This window comes from Halichoeres trimaculatus, unplaced genomic scaffold (assembly GCF_033239565.1).
Source record: "Halichoeres trimaculatus isolate MK-OKI-2021-1 unplaced genomic scaffold, fHalTri1.1 fHalTri1_scaffold_19, whole genome shotgun sequence".
Classification (NCBI taxonomy): domain Eukaryota; kingdom Metazoa; phylum Chordata; class Actinopteri; order Labriformes; family Labridae; genus Halichoeres; species Halichoeres trimaculatus.
The window spans coordinates 2,906,938-2,931,327 of record NW_027437197.1 but is presented as its reverse complement, the minus strand read 5'-3'; the positions used below and the strand labels follow the sequence as shown (position 1 = coordinate 2,931,327).

The 24,390-nt window shown below is 38.5% G+C and overlaps 2 protein-coding genes across 2 annotated transcripts in view; one reads left to right on the top strand and one right to left on the bottom strand.

Annotated features, from left to right (window-relative positions):
• Positions 1-10,242, bottom strand: part of slc49a4 (solute carrier family 49 member 4) — a 79,998-nt gene extending 69,756 nt beyond the window's left edge. Inside the window, exons 1-2 of the mRNA XM_074695274.1 lie at positions 9,823-10,242; positions 4,183-4,276 (exon numbers count right to left, since the gene is read on the bottom strand). Coding sequence (XP_074551375.1) covers positions 4,183-4,276; positions 9,823-10,117 — 389 coding nt within the window. The 5' untranslated portion in view covers positions 10,118-10,242. The remainder of the gene's footprint in view (positions 1-4,182; positions 4,277-9,822) is intronic.
• A 55-nt stretch (positions 10,243-10,297) lies between these two features.
• On the top strand, positions 10,298-24,093 carry hspbap1 (hspb associated protein 1). Its single transcript, XM_074695275.1, has 8 exons — positions 10,298-10,447; positions 11,707-11,905; positions 14,031-14,215; positions 17,741-17,877; positions 18,494-18,665; positions 22,275-22,358; positions 22,430-22,540; positions 22,651-24,093. The coding sequence occupies exons 2-8, from the start codon at positions 11,710-11,712 to the stop codon at positions 23,110-23,112; spliced, it is 1,347 nt and encodes a 448-aa protein (XP_074551376.1). The 5' UTR covers positions 10,298-10,447; positions 11,707-11,709; the 3' UTR covers positions 23,113-24,093.
• Positions 24,094-24,390: the final 297 nt, after the last annotated feature.

Below are 24,390 nucleotides of genomic sequence, written 5' to 3'. Positions count from 1 at the left end.
ATAAAAAAAGAGTTGTAATTTTAAAAAAATGAAATAAAAGCATTAAAATATATGCAATCTTTAAATCAATTAAAAATAAAAGCAATTAAAGCAGTGAAAGGAGTAAAAGTATGTGAAGATATTGGTTTCATAAAGAAAAAAAACAGTAAAATTATATATTTTTTTTTTTAAATGATGCTATTAAAGGAGATAATTACAATAAAAAAATTGAGAAAACTAAAATAAATTTCATTAAAAAGTCAATTTTTCAAGATTATCCTGGCCAATCAAAGGAAATAAGAGTATGTGAAAAATTGGTTTCATTAAATTAAATAAAAAAAAAAAAAAAACAGAAAAATTGAACAAAAATTAGAAAAAAGAATTCTATTAACAGAGATTGTTGCAATCAAAGAATAATGAAAATAAAGATAAATTTCATTAAAAAGTCTTTCTTTCAACAGCGCCCTGGCCAATCAAATAAAATAGAAGAAATTGAAATTATCAATGATGTTATCAAAAGTATGAAAAAGAATGAAACAGAATTAATAATGGAAATAAAGAGGGAAAAAAATTAAATGAGACAAAAGTCAAAGGAAAAAAAAACTTTAAGTCTTAAAAAGTGGGATTTTATCAAACACCCCTCCGGGCAGGTCATTCAAAAGTCAAAAAGCCTGAAAGCAAACTCATGATTGTCTTTTTATTAAACCTCTACGGGTCAGAGAGGGTCAAAGAGGGTCAAAGAGGGTCAGAGGAACCTCACAGGTTGTGAGCTGCCGACCCAGACCCATCCCTGCTTTAAAGGGGATCAGGAAAAGCCTCACACAGCCCAGATCTCCAAACAAAAGCCCTCACAGTCTGATTGCTCCATCTCCATCCACTGTAAAGCAAAGAGTGACATCTACTGGTGAAGCGTGGAGCTGCGTGATTCCATCAGTTTGTACTTCACTGTTTTTAATCCACTGTGTCATCCATTAAGCTTCAAGAGCCGTAACCTATTACATTTAATATGCAAATGAGGCCGCGCTGTGTCGGAGCTAACATTTGCAGAGTGATTCACGCTGTCTTGGCTTTCACTGCGCTGTCTGCTTTTCCACTTGAATACTGAATCTAAAGAGCGAAAGGTCAAGACTGTGAAAGGCTGATCCTATCGGGCAATGAGAGCGCAGCGGGCGGCCCTGACCCGGGTACACACCTGGATCTCTGTCCAATTTACAGCTCGAGTTGAGCAGACAGAAAATTGCTCTTTTTAAAAAACACAAAGAGAAGAGAAGCTTGATATTTCTGTTCATCTTCTGGTTGATGGATGAATGTGGACGGAGAAGGCTCTTCACGTTAATACAAACCACTGTAAAGCAGTACAACCTTATACCTGGGTCACATCAGCGTGATAATACCCTCAAAGATGAGCTCATTATTTCCCAACACTTGCCCTGATTCACTCTCACACTTGCCGTTCGCTCCACTAATGGCTTTCCTCACCCGGACACATGAACCAAGAGAAAGAGAAGGAGGAATGAAATTGATTTATCCGCTCTATAAAAGCCAAAATTATTTTAAAAATCCTCAAACCCTGGGAGTGAAAATGATTCGTGACCCATTCTGTGGAAATACAATTTCCTCCAAGTATTGATATTTTATGATAAACCGCCTCATTGTCGAGCCCAATAGGAATCATTAGACGGATTACCACTCAGAAATATTCAATGAAATTGCATTTCTAAAAGGCAAATTATAATTGAAACGACCTTCTTTGAGCTCCTGCTCTTTGGAAACGAGGAGCGGTGAGCTCATGAGTAACGCTGAGAGAGAAACACAGAATAATGGAGGCTTTTATGTGTCCTAGCGATGGCCTGTCTTCAAATGAAGGACGGTCTGATAAGAGAGGCAGCAAGGACACACAAAAGGAATGTAAAAGATCCACACAGTATTGAACTGTCTGTCAAAGGCGGCCAAATGCCTCCTGACCGCCGGCCGATCAGTTACAGGGCTCTGCTTTGAAGGGAGGAACAGGACCTTGGCTTGGATCAATACAGCTGATACACAAGCCCGTCGTTCACCGCTGTGTGTTCAACAACATGTTACTGAAACTCATGTTTGAAAACCCAAACAGAAACGAATAAAAATCCAAAAAGTGTTTCTGATTCTTGTGCTTTTGTAAACTCACTCTGCTACAGCGAGTAGCATCTCCTCACCAGTGACGACTGCCTATTCAAGTCCAATTATGGAAATAATGACTACACTGAAGACCAGGAGCCGCTCTGCCTCCTCATCATCATCATCATACATGAAGCACCCCTCACCTGTCTGCTGCCACACTGCCAAAAAAACTGAAATCTTATCAAGTGTTTTTGTCTGATTTTCAGCAGGAAATGTCTTATTATACGTAATATGAGCCACATTCACCTGACCAGTCCAGAAAAATGTTTTATTTCAAGTTATGTTAAGACAAAAAAAGGTCTGAATCGTTTGTAACAAGTTTTAAAAATCTGACAGTGAAATAAGAGAAAAGTTACTTGCATTTAGACATTATTCTAGTTCAGGCATGGGCAAACTACGGCCCGGGGGCCATATGCGGCCCATTAAACATTTTAATCCGGCCCGCCGAACTTGAAAAAATTAAATGAATAAACCTTGTTAATATTTTATTTTCCCTGCAATTCTGATGTTTTCTGTATAGAGAGTTCATATTTAATATCAAAATATCACACAAACAATTTTGACACAATATTTTATTATTTTTTGTTTTTTCATTTTTAAAACCAGGACAGAAAAACCACGTTTTTCTGGTTTTCTGTAATTCCGTTTTTCCGTTTTGGTTTTCAAACAGAAAAACAAAAAAACAAGTCAATTTCTTCGTTTTTTTAGATTTTGTTTTGAAACAGAATAACGAAAGAACAAACCATACACGGATAAAACGGATATGGAATGAACGAATGATACCCTGATAGGTTACCAGAGCCCTCTATCCATCTGCTCCAACTCCGGCCTCTTTGTCAAATGTTAGAACCCATTGTGGCCCACGAATCAAAAAGTTTGCCCACCCCTGTTCTAGTTTCAAGCAAATTTTCAAACTTTTTTTTTTAATTTCCTATTGCCAATGGAACAAGATAAATTAACAAGAGAATTTGCTTCAAACTATAATAATGTCTTAATACAAGAAACTTTTCTCTTGTTCCATTGGCAGATTTTTTCAACTTGTTACAAACAATTCAGACCTCATTTTTGTCTTCAAACAACTTGAAATAAGACACTTTTCTGGACTGGTCAGTTGAATGTGGCTCATATTGTGTCTAAAAAGACATTTTCTACTGAAATTAAGACAAAAACACTTGATTAGATTTCTTTTTTCTTGCAGTGCAGATTTTTGTTCCTTCTTACAGGCAGTTCAGACCTCATTTTGTCTTTAAATCACTTGAAACAAGACATTTTTCTGAACTCCTCGGGTGATTGTGGCTCATTTTGAGTACAAAAAGACAACTTTTACTTAAAATAAGACAAGAAACTTGATAAAATTTCATTTTTTTGCAGTGCAGTCCAGAAAAATGTTTTATTTCAAGTTATTTAAAGAGAAAAATGAGGTCTGAACTGTTTTCAACAAGTTAAAAAAAGAAAAACTGCCAATGAAATAGAAGAAAAGTTACTTGCATTTAGACATTATTCTAGTTTCAAGCATTTTTTTTTAATAATTCCAATGGCAGATTTTTGTTTCTTCTTACATGCAATTTAGACCTCATTTTTGTCTTTAAATTACTTGAAACAGGTCATTTTTCTGGACTCCTCAGGTGACTGTGGCTTTTATTGAGTATAATAAGACAATTTTTACTTAAATTAGGATGAGCAGTACAGAAAAAACGTTTCATTTTAAGTTATTTTAAGAGAAAAATAAGCTCTGAATTGCTGTAACAAGTCAGAAAAAAATCTGCAAATGAAACAATAAAAAAGTCACTTGTATTAAGACATTATTCTAGTTTCAAGCAAATTTACAAATTTTTCTTGTTCTATTATCTGATTATTTTACTTTTTACAACCAATTCAGACCTCATTTTGTCTTTAAATAACTTGAAACAAGACATTTTTCTGGACTGATAAGTTTAATGTGGATCATATCAAGTCTAATAAGACAATTTTTACTTAAAATAAGACTAAAACAATTGGTAAGATTTCAGTTTTTTGCAGTGCACTGTGCTCACAGAGGAGACTCACCATCGTCTGAGACGCTGCTCCGACAGAGGGATGGTCCTCAGGACTGCTCCAAACAGCATGAAGAATCCCGCGAGGAGGAGGGACGCTCGAAGACCTGGAAAACAAGAAAAAATAATGTTGGTTTTAGGAGCAGGATAGTGAAATAATGAAGAAGAGAGACACGAAGGAATGACTCATTCAAAAATCTAAAAGTCAGTTTCACCAATAGTTAAATCTAACACCCATCCTGCAATAAACAGAAGATTTATGATGTGAAAAACAGTGTTTTATGCAGGATGCAGTTTGTAGTCAGTTAATTTTCATTGCTCTACACAGAGATATTTCTGTCTTCAGCAGAGACACATCCCCGTCACTGCAGACTAAAATAACTGCTTTATTTTTAGCTGGCGTTCCAAATTAAGAGGCAACTCTGTGTGTATCATCAAATATGTAAAAAGGCAGCAGCATGCTGCTTCAACGAGGCCTGCGTGACCCCAGTCGTACAGACAAGGATCCTTTCAGAGACTCAGACGTGTCTACTCTCAGTTTCAGACACATGATGCCCGCTCATAGGGAAACTCTCTCCACTTCCTTCTTCTTCCTCTCTTTCCATCTGAGCTGTCAGCTGCTGGAGCTGTACACAGATCCTCCTCACAGGTCAATACTTTAACAGCAGACTAACAGGGCTAGGCTGCAGCTGAGATTTATTGATCCTGGATGGGAATACAGGTCGCACATGTGAGCTCATGGTGCATGCTGGGAGCTCGTCAGGCTGTTTAATTAGAAGTAGAGGTTGACAAACGTTGGCTTTCGATATGTTGTTACAACTTGGATTGGCTGTTTAACCCACACAGTCCCCTTTGCAAAGGAAGTTGGCTTTAAGAGACAGCTTTAATAACAGATATCTTGTTAAAGAGAAGAGATTTGGTATTTCAATGGCCGATTTTTAATAAAACCTGCAAATAAATTTCTTTCTCTTGAAAACTTTCAAGACTTTTGGAAGTGCTGCTATTGTTGGATCAGAGAGCTGAAGAGACAGGTAATATAGGATGTAGATATTGCTGGACGACAGGCAGCCATAGGTTATGTAATAGATGGACACCATCTCAATCACTTCAAAACATCCCTACCAGTCCCCAAATTTCTGCAAAGTAACAGCAACATTTCAATATTTTGATGATTTCCAGGCTAAGTATCACGATATCACAATAATAGAAAAAAAACAGATGATGTCTATGTTATTCACATAATATTCAAAATTGAAAGGACAAATTAGGTCAAAACGAACTAAAAATAACTTTTTTATATGATTGTTTTTGAAATACTGAAAGTCAAATAACATACACACACTTAACTTGAAACCATAAAGTGTGTCAAGTTTGTCACTTAAAATACTGTGACATTACACTAATTAGCAAAGAAATTATTGGGTGTAAGAAGCGGTCAGTTGGTATAACCCATATTTCTCAAATAAAAAAAATCTAACATTGCGTAAAAGTTACTTTGATTAGGATTTTATCAGTGCACTACACTGTAAAAATTAATAGAGATGCATCGATGTGAACATTTTGGCCGATATCCGATATCTGATATCAATATTGCTGTTATGGCCGATAACCGATGTCACCGATACCGATACTGATATGATATTCATATCGATATTGGTTAAGAAAAAACAAAAAAAAACAAAACAATATGATATGAAGTGTTGAGGTAGTTCAGAGACTATGGAGAGGCACAAAGGATGGGGCGCCCCAAAAGCACAATCAAAAAAGTATGTTTTGTCTGGTTTTTTGATCTAAAACAGAAAGAAAGACATTAAAGAAAAGAGTCCACTCTTCTTGGGTAGTTTTGGTGTTTACATAGTCAGAGAAAACAAGATTATTTCGGTCTTGAAAGATTGTTGAGGATGCTCTGAAAATGGCAACAGCTGATGAGTTAATATCAGCTGATACCAATATTGATACCAATATATCGTGCATCCCTAAAATTTAAACAAAATGATTTTAAACCAACTGACCCCAAAATAGAGAAAACATTTATGTCTACAGCATCAAAACCAATAACATTAAGTTTAGAAATGAAGCCTTTTATGTACACTTACAAATAATATTTATAATACAGTCTATGGGAAACATACAGCAGAGTAGCCCTTTGGCACAGTGAAGGTTTTGAAGCAGTATTTGACTTCTAACTCTGCCTTTTGCAGCTGCTCTCTCTTCTTTGTCTGTTTCTTGTAATTTTTTGTCTCTTTTTCATAATCTTTGTACTTGGAGTGGATCATCACTTTGTATGACTCATTTGTTGGTCATGGACACCAAACTTTTTGTGTCTTCAGTGATATTTTTACTACTTTTCTCCTGTGTTTGTCTGGAGATCCTACATGTAGCCATGGCTGCATTGTTTACATGTGAAATCAGCTATTAGCAGCCTGTAGCATGTCAATGCTAACTGGTGCAAGGCCTGATGTTTCCCACAAGGTGAGGAGAAGGAGGTGAGGAGGACATGCTGGTTCTCAGGTGTGAGCTAAGAAGTGACGACATGGACCTGTCCTTCCATCCATCGTTATTGGGAACGTAAGATCTATCTCCAATAAGATGGACGAGCTAGCTGTGCTAACCCAGCAACAGAGGGAATACCAGAGGGCAGAGTAGCATCATGCTATTCACAGACATGGCTAACAGAGCTAACACCAGACACCAACACCACATGTGAAGAGCTTCACCTGCTGTGAGCAGACAGGATCCAGGAGACAGAGACTGAACAGACTGCTGAAGAAGCTCAGTCCTGGACCCTGTGGAGGTGGAGGCTGGCTGACTGGACAATGATGGACAAGCTGTCAGCATCTATTTTCTTATGGAGCTTTTTACGCTTTCTATACACTTTCTTACTTTTGTTTTCTTGATTGCAGCTGTGACTTCGATTTCGTTGTACTTGTTACAATCAGAATAAAGTTCTATTCTATTCTATTCTATTCTATTTACACTCCTGGGTAGAACAGAGGAAGAAGTCTCTCAACGCCACTTTAAGCTCTGTATTTATTATTCTCTTTATCTACTGTTCGTAGCAGCCCCTCTTGTTTAATAGCGTCCTTATCAGTAGATGAAATAATAAAGCAAACAGAAAATAATCAGTTAATCAGATTGTACTTCTGCAGCTTTGCATCATAATAACGCTGCTGCTGAGATTTTATCATACTCTGTGCTGCATGTGGGCCAATATTTCACCCTGTTGCATTCGTGGCACACAAAGACAGTAACCTACATTTCAGAGAGGCCAGAGAATTACGTCAGGGGACAATTCAGACATTATGTATGGCAAAGGACTCCTTTTACGAGTGGATTTAAGGAGCGTCTACTCTGTTGTTGATCATCAACAGCCTCCACCTTCAGGGAGGCTCAGCTCTCAGCGGGAGGCTGATCGTTCCCCACAGAGACATGTTGGAGCAGAGCCAGTGAGTCTGTGTGTTTGACAGAGGCTGGGTGTGTAGTCAACAATTACAAGCCCAATGCAACCTGTAGTTATCATCTAATTGTTGTTCTAACAAGGTAAACACATGTCCAGGCCTATTCTGTTAGTGCTGAATGATGAGCAGCAGATTCTGCTCAAAGCTGGGGATAAACTCAGGCGATATCTTTTACAGACGAGAAGATTACGTCTCATAACAGGCGTAACTCAGCAACAATACATCCAAAACCATAAATGATTCACAATCACAAGAAGAGTTGTGTAATTTCTTGGCGGTCTGTGTGTTTAGTGAATCAGCGAGGTATATTATGTCAGCTGACAGATGATGCAGAGGAACCGGTTTGGTGAAGTGACTCAGTGGCTCGAGTTAAGAGCTCTTCTGCATGCAAAGGCACTCGGAGAATGTTGTGTGGTTTAAACCGTGTCCTGAGGTTAGTAATCTGGAAGAGAGAAGTCTCAAGAAAGTGTTTGAGTTTTTCCTTTCGTGCATCAGCGGTTTTTCACATTTTTGGGGGCAGATGACATTTGAAAACCTGTCTGAGTCCAACAAAAAATGGCAATCCTTTTTCTGTTTCTTGTCCATCAAAAATAAGGATATAATGCCTCTTTGAGTTTCTTACTTTAATATTTAAATATCTTTGGATTAAATATTAACCTACCTAAGTGAAAATACACCTGATTGAATGCTAATACCAGCACGCAGGCTCTGTTGTGTCAAGTATCAACATCTCATAAGCTCTCCAACACATCCACTAGTTTCTCCTTCTTCTTCCTCTGCAGACAATCCCTTCTTAAAAATATTACAAAACAATGCCAGCAGAATGTCAGAAATCTGTTTTCTCTTTCATTAGCTCCATTTCTTCTGAGCTCTTTAACAAGCTTAGCATTTATACTCAAGCCAAGCCAAGAAAGAAGCTCATAAAAATGTGCAAATATCGATTTTAGGTGTAATATCAACATCTTTAACAAATTAAACCAGTAGGGAAAAGAAGCCCCAGCAGTTTAGACTATGCTTGATCCTGTTCTGATGCACCTGAAAATGTCCCTGCGCTGTGGAGCTGTTTATGGCGCACTATCTGACTCCATGTTGTGTGTTTCCAAGTACTTATGGTCAAAGAAAAAGTAGTTAGCATGCAGGCTAGAAAATAACAGAGCAGGTGCTCAGGGTTAGCATGTTTTCTACAGTGTTCAAAAGGTTTGTGCAGAAATGCATAGAAGAAAAAGACGCAAAAAAAGCCACAAAAATGTAAAATAACTGCATTTCTTATATCATAGTTGAATATTTAAATGAAATGGTTTGACTACAACACCAACTAAAAATAATATGTTGGTAGAGGACACTAATGTTGATATTTTGCCTAAAGCACTCAAATTAATCACATTTATTTAGCTTCAGGAGCAAGATGTCTGGCATACCCTGGAAAATAATAACGTATTTAGATAAAACCACGCAAGTCCAATAGGATAAGAGTATTACTGGCACCATTCATGGTCACAAACAGGGCCAGATAAGGTAGTCACCTGCTCCATTCAAACTCTAAATTTCACCTCTGCTGCTCTCTGCTGTGTAGTAATTAATTTTAATAAATGACATGCAGCTACATGTCTGAAATAAGGTTCTATTGTACTATATTCAAATCCTAATCCTATAATCTTAAAACATATGCCACTTTGAAATATTAATCTAGAGCAAGTAGAAGTCCTGAGTTTGAAATTTTACTTCCAAAAAGTAAAGTTTAGATGTACCCGATGCAGAAATATATCCCCCCATATTATTATTATTATTATTATTATTATTATTATTATTATTATCATTGTTAAAATTATTATTTTTATTATTATTATTATTATTATTATTATTATTATTATTATCATTATTTTTATTATTTTATGTTTTTATGACTTTACCTGCTAAGACTTGAGTTTTTTTGTTTGTTTTAGTTTTTTTTTTTTTTTTTTTATGTATTCATACATTTCTAGAAATCGTATCCAAGTTACAATATGTTGTGCAAAAGAAACAGCCTATCTGTAACCCACTAACCTTTGAGATAAGAAGTACAGGATGTCAGGTAACCACACTAAACCTCAGAGGGTCTGAACCATCAGGTGTGTGTGAACAAATCATGTGTTTTTGGAAGGTGATAAGACCATAACACGAGGATAGGACACAGTGTACCAACAACAGCAGCTCACCTTTTTTATCCATTAACCACATGAACAGGAAAAAGGGAAGGAACCCCAGAGGGCTCCACAGCACCAGAACCGCGATGTCAGCCTTGGTGAAGCCGTACGCGTGACCCGCAGAGACCTGAATTGGACCCCAGAAATTCCACACCATCCCTTGCAGTAGTCCCAGCAGACAGAACAGCATCAGAACCAGCCATCTTCTCCGGTACACTCTGCTGTGCACTGGCCGTGTGTGTGTGTCTCCATTCGCGGGGATAATAAGCGGCTGCCTTTCGGACTCGATGCTCCGAGCGGCACCCATAGTAGCTGCCTGTTCGTCTGTGTGAAAAATCTGTCCCAGCAGCTGTCAACGAGCGACTCAGCGAGCTTCTGTCAACCACAAACAATAACACCCGATAGCTTCGGCTTGTAACTTCACTGCGCATGCTCAGACGGAAATAGCGCCAGCTGTCGAAACTGTAGCCCATGGAACACCATTTTGGCTCTACTGGTGAAGCAGCTTCAGTGGTGCTCACAGAGCCGTAATGGGGTACATTCACAATGAGGCGTTTCTGGTGTAAAAAGAAACCGCACACGGTCACGTGAGGTTTGTTTACTTCCGTCTTAAACTCGACTACACGTGTTGTTAAAGGTGAGTCCTCTGCTTTCTCCAAATACAGCTGCGTTTCTGCGAAGCTAGCATGCTGTTGTTGTTAGCTAGCTAATGGAATATTCGCGGGTACCGTTTGCTGTAGCTCAGACATTCAAAGATACTGTCGAAAAAGGATGTTTCGGAGATAGTTACAGAGCAGAGCGCCAAATGTTTGACCAACTTTGAGCTAACTTAGCTGAATGAGGAGTATTTCGAGGTCTTTCTAATCAGAACATATATGAATGGTCTCCCGGCACCGTTTTAGACACATTCAAACACATAGCTTGCAAATCGATAAAGGTGTTAACTTGCTATCTGCGTTTAATAAAGAGTTAATAAACCACCTGTGCTCAATCAAAACCAAAATAATTATATAAAATTAGTGGCACGTGTTGTCAAATACTTGTAATAACACCTCATGGGTGTAAAGCCAAAAAAAAGTTTCATGAGTATTTGTCATAGTCAAACTTTCTCAATCATAATCCAGATAAAATCTGATTAAATGTTTGCTAAACAGGATTACACAGGAAAATATTAACTCTACCCCTATTTGGGAGCCATTTCTCCACAAATAATTTGCTTGAGCCAATTTAAATGATAAGTAATTATGATTTTATAACTGTGTTTTAATAAAAACTCTGAATAATCAATTTACTTGGCATATGTAGACATAACTCCCTACCACTGATTCTACTGTTGTTGTTTTTTGTAGCTCTGTAAACCACTTTGAGTTGCTCTTTGTATGAGTAGTCTTTTAAAAATAAACCTCCCTTTTCTTGAATCGACAGTGTTTCTAAAAGTATGCAAACGTAAGTACAACCCTTTCTCTAAAAAGGTCGTACTTAAAACGTTTAAGGGTTGGCAAACATTTAAACCCATGTGTAATTCAAAATAGTGAAACCAGGTCAAATATTTTGGCAAATTAATGTTTATTAAAGTATTAAGTGTGCGCCTAAGAGGCTTATATAAAAAGTAATATGCTTTTAGTCACATTTTTGGAACGAGGGGTTGTGCGTTTTGCATTTCAGAATTGCAATGCATTGTTCATTTTGATGTTTGTGCAAAGTAAAAACATTTGAAATTGTTTGGTATTGTTCGCTCATGCATTCTAGCCAATATTTGTTGAGATTTTATGTCATCTTTTTATCCAAAGAAAGATTAAACAGCTTCTCATAAACAGACACTGGAAGAATCTCTGTAATGTCACACCACAAGAAGCGATGATCTATCAGCTTCACTCTCTGCTGTGTAAACTTCAGGCCATGGCAGCTCCTGACTTCATCAAACCCTTCAGCCCAGAGGAGACTCGGAGGATTCTGCGTCATCTTCAGCAGCCTGCAGTCTTCATGGACATGACGTGTGGCTGGCCTGTTCTCAGCTGGACTGCAGAGCATCTATCTGAAAGCCTCGGTGACAAGCTCGTCAGATTCAGACTTGGGAGGAAAGACGAGACAAAGAGTAAGAAAAGAGAATGAATCAGACAGAAAAAGTATTGTGTAGTTAATTTCAATAAAATTGCAAAACTTGACTGGCATGATAGATTGATGGATAGGTCAGTGAAAGTTAGGCCTGTCATAATAACAAATTTTGCTAGACGATAATTTTCCAAAATATTATTGCTGATAAAAGATGTTATTGTCAATATTATTTTGATTTTTTTTTCCATTTTTTCATTGATGTAATTATGATAAATGGGATAATAAAGTGAGTACACCATATCAAAAGCAAGAAACTTTAATTTCTTAAGAGTATTTAACTATAATTAAAAGGTCAGGATCTTTTAAATAAAAAAAAATTAAACAAAAAATAAAATAAATTTAACAAACAAGAAAGAGAAAAAAAATACAATGAAAATGAAATGGACTCTTTTTTTTTTTAGAAAGAAATACATGTCAATGTAAATAATTAATACTGATCAAAAACAATAAAACATAGATCCTGTCTGTAAAGAAAAAACTCCAAACTCAAAAACAAAACAACAATAAAAACTGTAGCCTAAATAAAAGGGAGTTTATACAGTTCCTGAATTGTTTGTAACATGTACTTTTTCCCAGTCAATCCGTACTGTCTGTCAAACATTTTTAACATTTCTGGCTTTGAACCGTATTGAAGGGCTGCATTTCTTTGGCAATGTATCTGTCTTTGAGCGCCACCATTTGGCGCTTTTATTTGTATTTACTTTGCCGACCAAAAGCCTGAGTAAGAGCGGATTGTCAAAGAACAAGGCTCCGCTGCACCTCCCCTTCTTCTTCTTCGTCGCCACTATTTTCAAACAAATGCAACATATCAGCTGGTTGGTGTTCATGAGCTCACACTTTGTTCATTCTGATAAAAAACAAAATATTCCCACACTGGGACTGTGGCAGGCGGCTTAAGAACCGTATCTTTGGTGCCATCACTCATATTAGCGTGTGTTTCCTTCTTACCCCTCAGGACGCTCGCTTCAGCTCTCTCTGTGTGTATGCGAGCAGCCCCATCTTCACCCCAAAGATCGCATTTTTGACAGATGCTCACTCCCCTATAAATCTGCTAAATCTGCTATAGAACCTAAGCACCCCGATGTTAGGAAAGACAGACGTAGTGAGCCATCTTCTCATTCAGCCTCTTTGGTCGAAAGAGAGGAGGAAAACAAACATGCATGCACGTGTCAGTGTATCGAGGCTGGCAAACTTACCGAGGACGTTTTTATTTATCATTTGGTTAATCGATTTATTGATTATTGTGACAGGCCTAGTGAAAGTCTAAAAATAGAAAAAGGATACAGATCAAGATCTGAAAAGCTTTAAATGAGAGATTTCCACTTGCCCATTCCTTCTTTGTCAATTAATTAATTGATTTTCAAAACCATTAGAACTCTTTCAAAAGGTTTACCCACTTTGTAAAATATCCACTCCACTCTGAGGCATTAATCCAAAATGTTCTGGCGCCACCACATTCCTGTAGTCGTCAATTTCTACAGCTTTATTAATAATAAGCTTTTCTGTAGCGTTCCTGTTCACAGAGTCTCTATGCTTTTGAAATTTCAGTGAGCACATAATCATTTTCTGCAGGCTGGTGAAATATATTCTGAAACAGAGTGTTTCAAAGGTTGGAAAATGAGGTTAGGAGGATGTGGTTTAGAATTTCACATTAGGGAGGAAAACACTGAGTTTTTGTTGTTTTAAACCGGCTCTGCATTGCTCTCCCTTTTGGCACAAAGACAGATGCGCTGCTGACTCCTCCTGTGATGGATAACTGAGCGTGTCCTCTGATAAAAGAAGGCTAATTAGATTTCTAAATCATCTTCTCAGCTGCAGCAGCAACAGGAGGGCATTGTTTATGATCGATTATGACTGACATCGCTCAACTATTGACACACTTTGTTAAGTGAAACAGAAGAAAGTAAATCACTACAGCAGTGATTTATACTTTGGATGAAAGTGGATAAAAAGTAAATTTCATGCCTCTGTGGCGATGCATATTGTGATTCTGGTGTGTGTGAGTTGCATTTCTTTTTTAAATAAAGTGATTTTACTGAAACTGAATCACATTTTTGCACTGATTACTTCATTTTTATGCTTTTTCTTTCCATTTCCCTCCTCAGCTCCTCTGTTTGAAACTCAGTGTTCTTATGTGGAGGCCAAACTGGAGCACTTTCTGAACTGGACGCAGGGCCAGACTAGGACTGATGTCGGGCCTTTCTGTGGATACCCATTATCGGAGTACTGGGCTTATGCTGATTACAAATACATCGCCATGTTGTTTGAGGATCAGCCGTCCAAGTTTGAGGTAATTCAAGCTTCTATTTTCACATGATAAGACTTTTTTCCAGACTTGAAATCAGGAACATTAGCAGCTGTGCATCTCTTGAAGTCCTGTATCTACTTCCAAACATCACATAATCCTTTTGTTAAGATGAAAGTTTGTGTTTTGAAGATATGACCTTAAAGTGATACTCTGGGATGGAACAAGTTGGGTCCTATCACAAGGTTTAGGGCAGAAATTACCCCTACAGCAGTGTTTTTGTGCAGCAGAAGCCAGGGGCGCACGCACCAAACATCTCATCGTGTCCTAAAACGGCGCTACCTCCGCTGCAGAGCCACAGTTGGCTAGAGGCGCTCGCCACTTAGTGTATCAGTCCGCGCCCGTGGAAACGCAAACCCAGGTAGTCTGCCAGGACAAAGAGACACGATGAGAGCTAGAGCCTTATCTAGCGGTGTTTTTGTGTGAAAGTAACGCGCTGAAAATTCTTTAAGTAAAGCGTGAATGCAGACCGATATCAGATTTTTTTGGTTGGAGTCCGTCTGAGTGCAGAGGAAACCGGCAGAGGAGCAGGGAGGGGGTGTTTGGTGCGAGCGCTCTGGGCTTCTGCTGCACAAAAACACTGCTGTGGGGGTAATTTCTGCCCTAAACCTTGTGATAGGACCCAACTTGTTCCATCCCGGAGGATCACTTTAAAACCAGCAAGAGTTCAGAACTTTTTAGATCAAATAAGTTAAATTGGTACATTTCTGAAAGCTGCAAATAAGTTTGCCCTAAACTTTGTGTAAACCTGAACATTACACTCAGGTGTTCCCTGAGTAAGATGTAAGAGCATTAGTGAGGTTTGTGCCACCAACAGTTAAATTTTAGGTCACACCAAACGTGTTGAGTCAGGTGTATTTCAGTCCCCAGAGCTGGTCACATTCCTCCGGAGAAATATTCTCCGTGTACCTGGCGCTGTTCACAGGGTGGCATTAGCATGTCGAAATACTGTAGAAAGCAGCTTTCTCCACTTCTCTTGCCCAAATTTTTCAAGACCTTTCACAAAACAAACGTGTTCAGATTTCCCTGAGCTGCATTTGGGTAGTCTTGCCCGTCAGTTTGAGACTCTGAGCTCTTACATGGATTTCAAAATAAAGCGCTATAATTAAATAACCGGGGATCAGACCGGGACGGGTGAAGAGCCTTCTCAGACTACTGTTTCAGCATCAGCTTTCCATGAGGGAGAAATAAACCCCCTTCCTCCATTTTTCCTCCATATGTTGCTAGACTTTTAGTTTCTTCTTGGTCAAACGGCAACAACTACAATAAAAGACTCATTTTTTGTGCATTGACTGGAGAATTGGGTTAACATACACAAAATAAAACTGACATTGTCATGACTAGTTATAAGAAAGGGTTAGGCGCCCAAAAAAAGACGTAAGGAAATGCTTTTTTTAAATATGAAACTACTTTTTTTCTGTTTTGGATGAATGTAACAGAAAGAATAGACTAGAAAATACTTTATTTATCCCCGAGGGGAAATTCACAGCAGTCACAGCAGCGATCAAGAAAACAAATATCTGTGAAAAGCATGATGGTACTCTGCCTTCTGGTATTCCCTCTGTTGCTGGGTTAGCACGACTAGCTTTTCCATCTTATTGGAGATAGATCTTACGTTCCCAATAACGATGGATGGAAGGACAGGGCCATGTCGTCACTTCTTAGCTCACACCTGAGAACCAGCACGTTGTCCTCACCTCCTTCTCCTCACCTTAGGGGAAACATCCGGCCTTGCACAAGTTAGCATTGACATGCTACAGGCTAATATCTTACTGCAAATATGTGTTATTGTTGAATTTGTCAGCTTTGATTAATATCAGGTGTTCCTGTTGGCAGTTTTAACCGTTGTTATTAATAATTTGCTGTTTCTGCTTCTTTTTGGATCAAGCGAAAGGATTTTAGTGGGCTAATGAACAATAATTTCAGATTGGCTCACTGAATTGCATATTCAGTAATACCATCATTACATTTTCGAAAACACAGGAGACTGGACCAACTCTGTAATCTGTATCGGCACATTTCCTACAAAAGAAAATTGAGTTCAGCAGGCGTAGGGTCAGTTGGTCGCTGCATCAGATTTGAATATTAGATTGCTTCGAGAAATTAGAGTAGAAAAGCTTCTTATTTTATGTGTACAGTTTGATTTTCGAAACATTAAAGCGACCTTGCTTAACGCCTGAATAAACTTTAGGGAGCTTTAAGTCAAGCTGACATGTGAGCCAATGCTGCATGGTCAAAGTGGTAAATTTGGATCATGTGACTGCTCGTGTTACAGAAGTTTAGGTTTTAGTTTAAATGGATTAAAGCTGAATCAAACTCATGAGTAAATCTGAACATTTTGCTCTCTATATGACTGATGCCTGTCTCATTAACAGTCAAATTTCAGTTAATGCCAAACTTTTTATTTGAGGTTAAGTAATACTGGTCACATTTTTTACCACAAAACCAACACTTGGACTTGGCTTTGTGCACAGGGGGGTATTGTTATGTTGAAATAAAAAGGAGCTTTTCCCCCAAATCCCCAGGAGTTGTTGGGACTTTGTATGAAACCAAAGTTTAGGCTGGGCTGCTGCAAGATTTCCCTGAATTGCAGAGCAATTTTTCAGGAAAAGAATAAACGCCTCATAAATCAGCTTGATGCACAGCAGGAATTTCCAGTGCACGGTTCAGGAAACACTGATAGCCTCCCAAAATCAAAAACTATTTCAGATTGCTTGTTTCACCAGTCATTTTTAGAAAAACGAACAAAAATAGGAAAATATTCGATCTATTTTCTACATTTCTTTGCTGAAGACCCCGAGGTGACAAAGCAAGGTAGCTTATGAATAAATTATATCAAATAAGAAATTTGCAAATTAAAAAATGTGAAACATTCCCTTTAAAGTGTCATTAAAGAAGTCATTTATATTCTAATTCTCCCGTGTTTTGACATTTTCAATTAAATTGTTAAGCTTAATGTTCTGCTCAGTATTAGCAGCTATTTTTGTCATAGTCTTAAAAGTGCCATCCTTCCTCAAGCAACAGCCGCCGGTTCGTTTCATTTTTATCTCTGTGATGTGTTGTTATCGGGCTCCTACCTGCTGTTATTCGCCGCTGACATTCATGCCTTTGTGACGGGCAGATTTGAGCTTTTCACGGGATAAACGATGCTGGATTGACCAGTGTGTCGTTTACAGCCGCCTGTGTAATGACTTCATTATTCAGGATGCTGGTTTGATTGCTGCACCTTTGTGCTCTGACAGGACGTGATTGACAGACCAGTTTTCTATGACGGATTACAAATAGTGTAGCCTGGTTTTCCCACACAAAGGCCTTCATTCAGCACCTATAATAGGCGCTGTCAGAGCCGCTGATGAGGTGGGGTGACTCGGATGAGATGTGACAGTTCTTAAAATATGAGACATGTGTGGATGTCATCTCATTGTCATGCAAAATGGGACTTTTAGGGACTGTTATTTCTATTTCTGTATCATCTTTGATTGATATTTTTATAATTTGTGTGTGCTGCAGGATGTAAAGTGGTCTGAGTTTGGTTTTGAGGGACGTGATGGAAGGGAGAGCACGCTGTGGATCGGCACAGAGGGAGCCAACACGCCGTGCCACCTCGACTCTTACGGATGCAACCTGGTGCTGCAGGTACAAGGACGGTAAGAAGCATCACAGCACAGGATTGCAGATTCCTACACACTCAAGTTCCCACAATAAGTTTTCTGCCTGTTAACCCTCCAGCTCCTCTGCAGCAGGACTTCTGATCCCTCCTCTGCCCTCTCAAAGAAAGTTAATTTGTGGCAGAGCTCGGCAGAGCTGCAGGGAAATAGAGACAGAGAGTGAGGCGCCGTATGAGGCGATGTGAGTCAGAAAACAAGAGGGAAAAGGTCTCTTTGAATCTTATCTGAACCCAGCGTTCTCCCAGAGAGCAACACTCTTATCTCAGCCTTTGTAATGGGTCTCAGACTCTTTTATTTGGTATTGATCTCAAGGTAAATGAAATTCAGGCGCTACAGCTGACCCATGAAAGTACATCAGTGATGATTGAAATGACAACCTCTGCAACAAAGGTGGGTTAGATGAAGAGAAAGCAGTAATTGCTCTAATGGATTCTGCAGATGATAAAGCACAAAAAAGATGTTAGCAGAGGGTGAGAAAATCTATCCGCAGAAGCAGAAAACGCAGAGATCTAGATGACACATGCTTTTTCAGGTGCACGTAAAGGTCAGACAGAAGAGTGGGGTGAAGTTTGTGTTTCTGTGATGTGTGCTGCAGGAAACGCTGGCACCTCTTCCCTCCAGAGGACACTCCTCACCTGTACCCGACCAGGATCCCTTATGAGGAGTCCAGCATCTTCAGCCAGGTGGATGTCCTCCATCCAGACCTGAGGAGGTTTCATGCGTTTCAGGGAGCCAGGCCGCACGTTGTTACTCTGCAGCCAGGGCAGGTGAGGGCTCTTTGCATGCAGCACATTGCAAACTAAGACTTTCTGTCCTCTAAGGCAGGGGTCTGCAACCTTTACTTTTGTAGGAGCCATGTAACCTCAGCTCACCTGAATTGAAGTCATTCTGGAGCCACAAAATCATCTTTATCTTCACAATAAATACTATTAAGCTTATAAAATTCTAAACATAGTAAAAATCGGGTGAATAATTATCAAAACAGAAAGTTATTTAAGAATTTATAAAATTAACATGTAATATCTTAGTTTTTTTGTTTTGTTTTCAAATAAATTCGCAAATAATTAAAAAAAAAGCTGTGAATTAAAAAAACTGCAAAAATAAAAAAATAATTTTAAAAAATTGGCCCAAAAAAAATTCAATTAAAAAAAATCAAAAATGCAAAAAAAACTTGAAATGTCAAAATTCTGCAAAAAATTGCCCAAATTTCAAAATTTCAAAAAATTGCAACCTTTTTTTTAACATTTTTTTTAAAGTTTGTAAAAAAAAATTTAAAAAATTGAAATTTCAAAAATTTTCATTTTTTTTTTCATAAATCTGCAAAATTTTCAACATTTTTGTAAGAATATTTGAATTTAATAACATATAAATAATTATATTGCTTTACTTATTCATTTGTGTTGTTTGCTGATGTCTTGCTTATTTAATAAGCCTTTTGTCAGTTAAATGAATCCATCTGCACAGAATTGTTTATTAAATTTGCAATTTTGTTGTACTTGCAATGGGTTGTTGCAAGTACAACTGGTGGGCTGTTGATGTTGTAGGAGGTGAAGTAGAGCGGTGGCAGGGTTTATTGACAGATGGGATGAAGATTTAGTTCGACTAAATGTTAACGCAGGTTTTATTTAGTGTCAGTGTCTTTAATCATCAATACCCTCTGGAAGAAAAATAAAAAATCACACTAGCATTCTAGTTTTGCAGCAGCATTGAACTATGGGTCTTTTTTCATTTCTAGTTTCTCCACCAAGACATAAAGCACACTGTTTCATTTGTTTACTTGTCACTAGAAAACCCCCGCCATGACTCGTTGAATCTTAATGTTATGCAACACTTAAAAGCTCGGTTATGCCGAGCAGCTCGTAACACACAAGCTATAACCATAAAGTATCTCCTGATTGGTCCTTGAGCTCTGAACATGTAAAAGTAGACTTAACCAGAGGAGATTTATTCTTCGTGATGTCCTCCATAAAAGTGCAATGCAAGGCAACGCACATGACTTGTGTTCCAATTAAAATCTGGCCTTCATGCTGATGGTGCATCACCTTCAAGAGACAGAGGCTTTCATATGGAAGGAGGCGTAAGGTAAGTCACGTTACAGTCCTTTACGTCCTCACTCTTGATGTCTTGTCAGGAGAAAAGGTAACAGGGTCAAGTCCGGGCCGGTAGATCATCTGACAGCTCATGTCAGGCTCTGCTGCCGAGGCGGTGGAGTCAGACTGTGTGAAGGTATGATGGAGGTATAGCGCAGTCACACGGCGGCTGTAATGGCGCCCTGAGTTACTTTCTAAAGAGTTTCCAGGATTTCCAGAACCTTCCTGTCCTACTTTGCCTTGTTTGAGATTCCAGCTGCATTGTTTTGTTCTGCAGGAGTCAAAATAGTGACAGAGCAATTAAGCATCCGTCTCTTTTCACCGCCTGTTTGTGCCTGAGCTCCTGAAGCGCCCTGAATACGCTCTTATCAGCAAAACCAAGTGTCAGGGAGCTCAGAAGGCAGGTGACAGCGTGAGACGGTCAGGGTCACAGCCGATGATTCAGGAGGTTTACTTATTTCATCAGGAGGAAAATGATGAAGTTTTTTATTTTAATTTCTTAAATTAGATATTTTTTGGTAAATGTTTGTAAAATTCAGTCTAATGAAACAATTTCTACAAAAAATGAGACACAATTTGCAGTTATTGACATTAATCTTGAGATTTAATCATATTAGGATGTAGTTTGCTGTCTTTTTGGGCCTTTTTGTGTTAGATTAGATCAGAGATCTGCAAACTTTACTGTTATAAGAGACATTTTCCCTCAGCTCAACAAGACTAAAGTCATTTTGGAGCCACAAAATCTACTTTATCTACACAATAAAAACTATAAAAGTGTATAAAAATGTAGTTAAGATCTAGTAAATAAATTTTGAAATAAAAAAGCTATTTTTGAATTTATGGAATTCTACACATGATAGCTTTTTTTCACTTTTAAAAAATGTGCAAAACATTGCAAAAAAGAATTTGATTAAAAAAAAGGCAAAAAATTAATAGAAAAACTAAATAAAAAAATGTAATTCAAAAATTACATCAAACTTTTGCTAAGATGTATGAAATTTTACATGTGATGGCTTTTTTTCACTTTTAAAAAATAGCAAAAAAAGTGAATTTTCAAAGAAAATGCAAAAAAACAGAAAATAACTACAATAAAAAATAATTAATTCAAAAATTGCAAACACATCTTGCTTAAAATTTGCTAAAATTTATGAAATTCTACATGTGATAGATTTTTTACTTACAGTTAATTTGCAAAAAATGGAAAAAAAAAAAAATCTCTGTAAAGGTTAAAAAATGCAAAATGCAAAAAATTAACAAAAAAACCCCTCAAAACCCCACAAATTGAAATTGAAAAAAATTACAATAAAATTTTGCCAAAAATATTGGAATGTCAAAAATACAAAAGAAAAAATTGAAACACCAAAATTTTGCAAATTTGCAAAAACTGCACAAAATTTTAAAACTTTAAAAGATTATAAAATGTCAGACATTTTTTAAATTTTGAAAATGTGCAAAAAAAATTTTTTTTTAATTAATTTTATTAACTTGCAAGAACAAATGATTAAATGTTAAAAACATGCTTAAAAAAACTTAGAAAAAAAAGATTTCTGAATTTGATAACATATATTCATATCACCCAACCCATCTTTTCTTGTTGTTTGCAAATATCTTGCCACATATTAAGCATTTTTCTCAAGCTGGCATGTTGTCAGTTAAATGAATCCATCCACACAGAATTAAAATCTGTATTTTCTTCCAGATGAGTCTTTGTAGATTTCGTTTTTTTACCAAGAGTGTAAAACTTGAGCTGCAGGTTGCAGACACTTGGTTTAGAAGCATCAAATGCTTAGAGATTGACAACACTGCCATCTAGTGGTGAGAAGTTTAAAACATTGAACTACCTCCTCCCAGGATCCCTTGCATGTTAAATCAATCTGTGATTTTTAGTATCACAAGTCCCTCTGTTATCTTACACCCCAAACTCTTCCAGCTCCACGTTTGTCTGGGTTACACATAACGGAGCTCACCTTCAGGATGTCTCCACCTGCGATTCGAGTGATGATCATTCATCCTGTCACACCACAGGCTGTGAATGAATCAGGTCTGCAGAGGAGGCAGGGATCAATATGACTCGCCTGTTTTTAATGGACTCACTTTATGAATGGATGACCTACTGAGGGGCTGAGAGGGGGAAGGGGTTTGCTGCCACCTAGTGGATGATCAGTGTGAATCCTCCTCTCTGCTAAAGATTTATCACAGAGGCTTAAAGGTAAAAATACTGCGTGGGTGATGTTATTAAACTGCTGATCCCTTTAAGCTGCTGAGGTTTAACTTTTATCCACTCAGGTGCTTTATGTTCCCCGACACTGGTGGCATTACGTGGAGTCTGTGGATCCCGTCACTGTGAGCGTCAACTCCTGGATCGAGCTGGTGAGAGTTTACCCAGAAGAGTTAGTCTGTCTCATGTTGATCCTTAGACTGATGCGTCTGTCCCTGAACAGGATGTGGACCACGTGTCCAGAGTGAGTGAAGCTGTGACTAAGACCGTGGTCTGTGCCCTGAAAAGCGCGCCGAGTGATGACAACACAGACGACTGGCTGAATCCCACTGAGGTACGAGCTTTACCTCATCCAGTCTGAGTCTGTTCTACCTCCCACATCTGATTCAGACAGATTTAGTTAGAAAAGCCTCAAACCTCTCTGCTTATGTCATGTTCCAACAGGAAGGAGTAGGATCCCACACAGAGAACATGCAGTACGTAAACCTGGCGCTTAAAGCTTCTGCTCAAACACAGAGGAGCATCCACCACAGGAAACACACCCAGGACCACAGAGACACAGTCAAGAGGGACTCCAGAGGACACATCAGGACACACTGTGTTAAAGCAGGGGAGCCTGAGCCCTACAGGGTCCCCTTTGGACCACATCTGGTCCCTGTTCACTGTCAGACAGAAAACCCAGCAGGAGCTAAAGACGTTGACATGAAACCTTCCAGGAAGACGGAGCTAACATCTGCAGATGTGAAGTCCCAGAACTCCTCAGGGGATTATGAGGCTTCAACAGACACAACAATAACCACTAATGACCTCTTAGACTGCCTGCTGCACCCTGATGTCATCGCCCTCGTCACTCAGCTGTTACTGGAAAGGCACACAGGAAGTCAGCGGACAGATTCGCCGACTTAAGATGTGTGCATGCACAACGCTTGGATTTGCAGAGGCCTTGGCGATGAGGGAAAGGAGGACAAATTAACAGCACCTTTCTTATTCCCCTCAGCTGTAACCCTCCTCCTCCTCCTCTATGAAACCACAAACTAAACTGAATCACTCTGTGAGGAGTGATGCCATCAAGTGCTTCCTTGTTTTGTTGTCCTGCACGGACTAATCCAGTTTGCTTCCTCCAGGCCAAGAAAGATGTCCCACTAAATCAATTTGGTATGCTAATAAAGCGGGTAATTCAGGGAAATATTCCCGAGATGTGAACATTTGTTTTCTGCCTAATGTTTCCTGTCATCAGCTGAAGCAAACTGTGAATGAGCAGCAGAGGTAATGCTTTAGTGACGGATGCAAACAGGAAGTAATAAATGACGAGGAAACGGTCTGCTGCTGCAGAGAAAGTAAAATGATCAACACAAACATCATGCTGTGGTATAAAACTGCTTTAGTTCTTCAAATTGACAAAACAATCACATGAAAGACATTTGAATCTTCTTTTAGATCTGAACACAAAACAAGTTGAAGCATCACATCCGTCTATTTACAGTTTCATGAGGAGCAGCAAGATTTACAAAAAAATCCATCAAGTATCTTTAAAGACTTTAAAGGAGCATGCAGCAGGTTCAGGCCGCTTCAAGGTGGATAAGAAACGCACTGCAACAAGTTTTTCCCCACAGGAAACACCAACAAGGAGACAGATTTAATAACTTTTAGTTGTTTTTTTTTCCTGCAGCTTAAATCTCAGACAGTCCCTGCAAATCCTACAAGCAGTTCTGCTCCTGTGAGGAGTTTTCAGCTGCTACAGAAGGGAAGAAGACCATCAGGGACAAGATAACAAAACCTGTGTTTACATTTTCTACAGCAAAGATTTGTGTTGAGACACATTTTCTGTTAAAAACTTGGAGAAAGAGACTTTAAACCCCGTTTCCACCAGGCAGTTCTGTTCGGTTCATCTCTGTACCGACCCGTACCGTCCCACTTTTTGGTTCCCTGCTGTTTGGGAGACAAATGTACCAATCCAACGCCAGAAGGTGGAGCTAGAAACACTGCCATCTACTGATTGGTCGAATGAATTGACACTGTCACTTAATTTGACTTTACACTAAAACATAGCTGATGTAGCTATTAGCATCTGGCTTACACACCACCTACAGGGTCAGGCTTTACTAATCCGACCCGTACCAAACTGTACTGATCCATACCGGACCACTTGATGGAAACAGGGCTTTATTCATTCATCATTTCTCC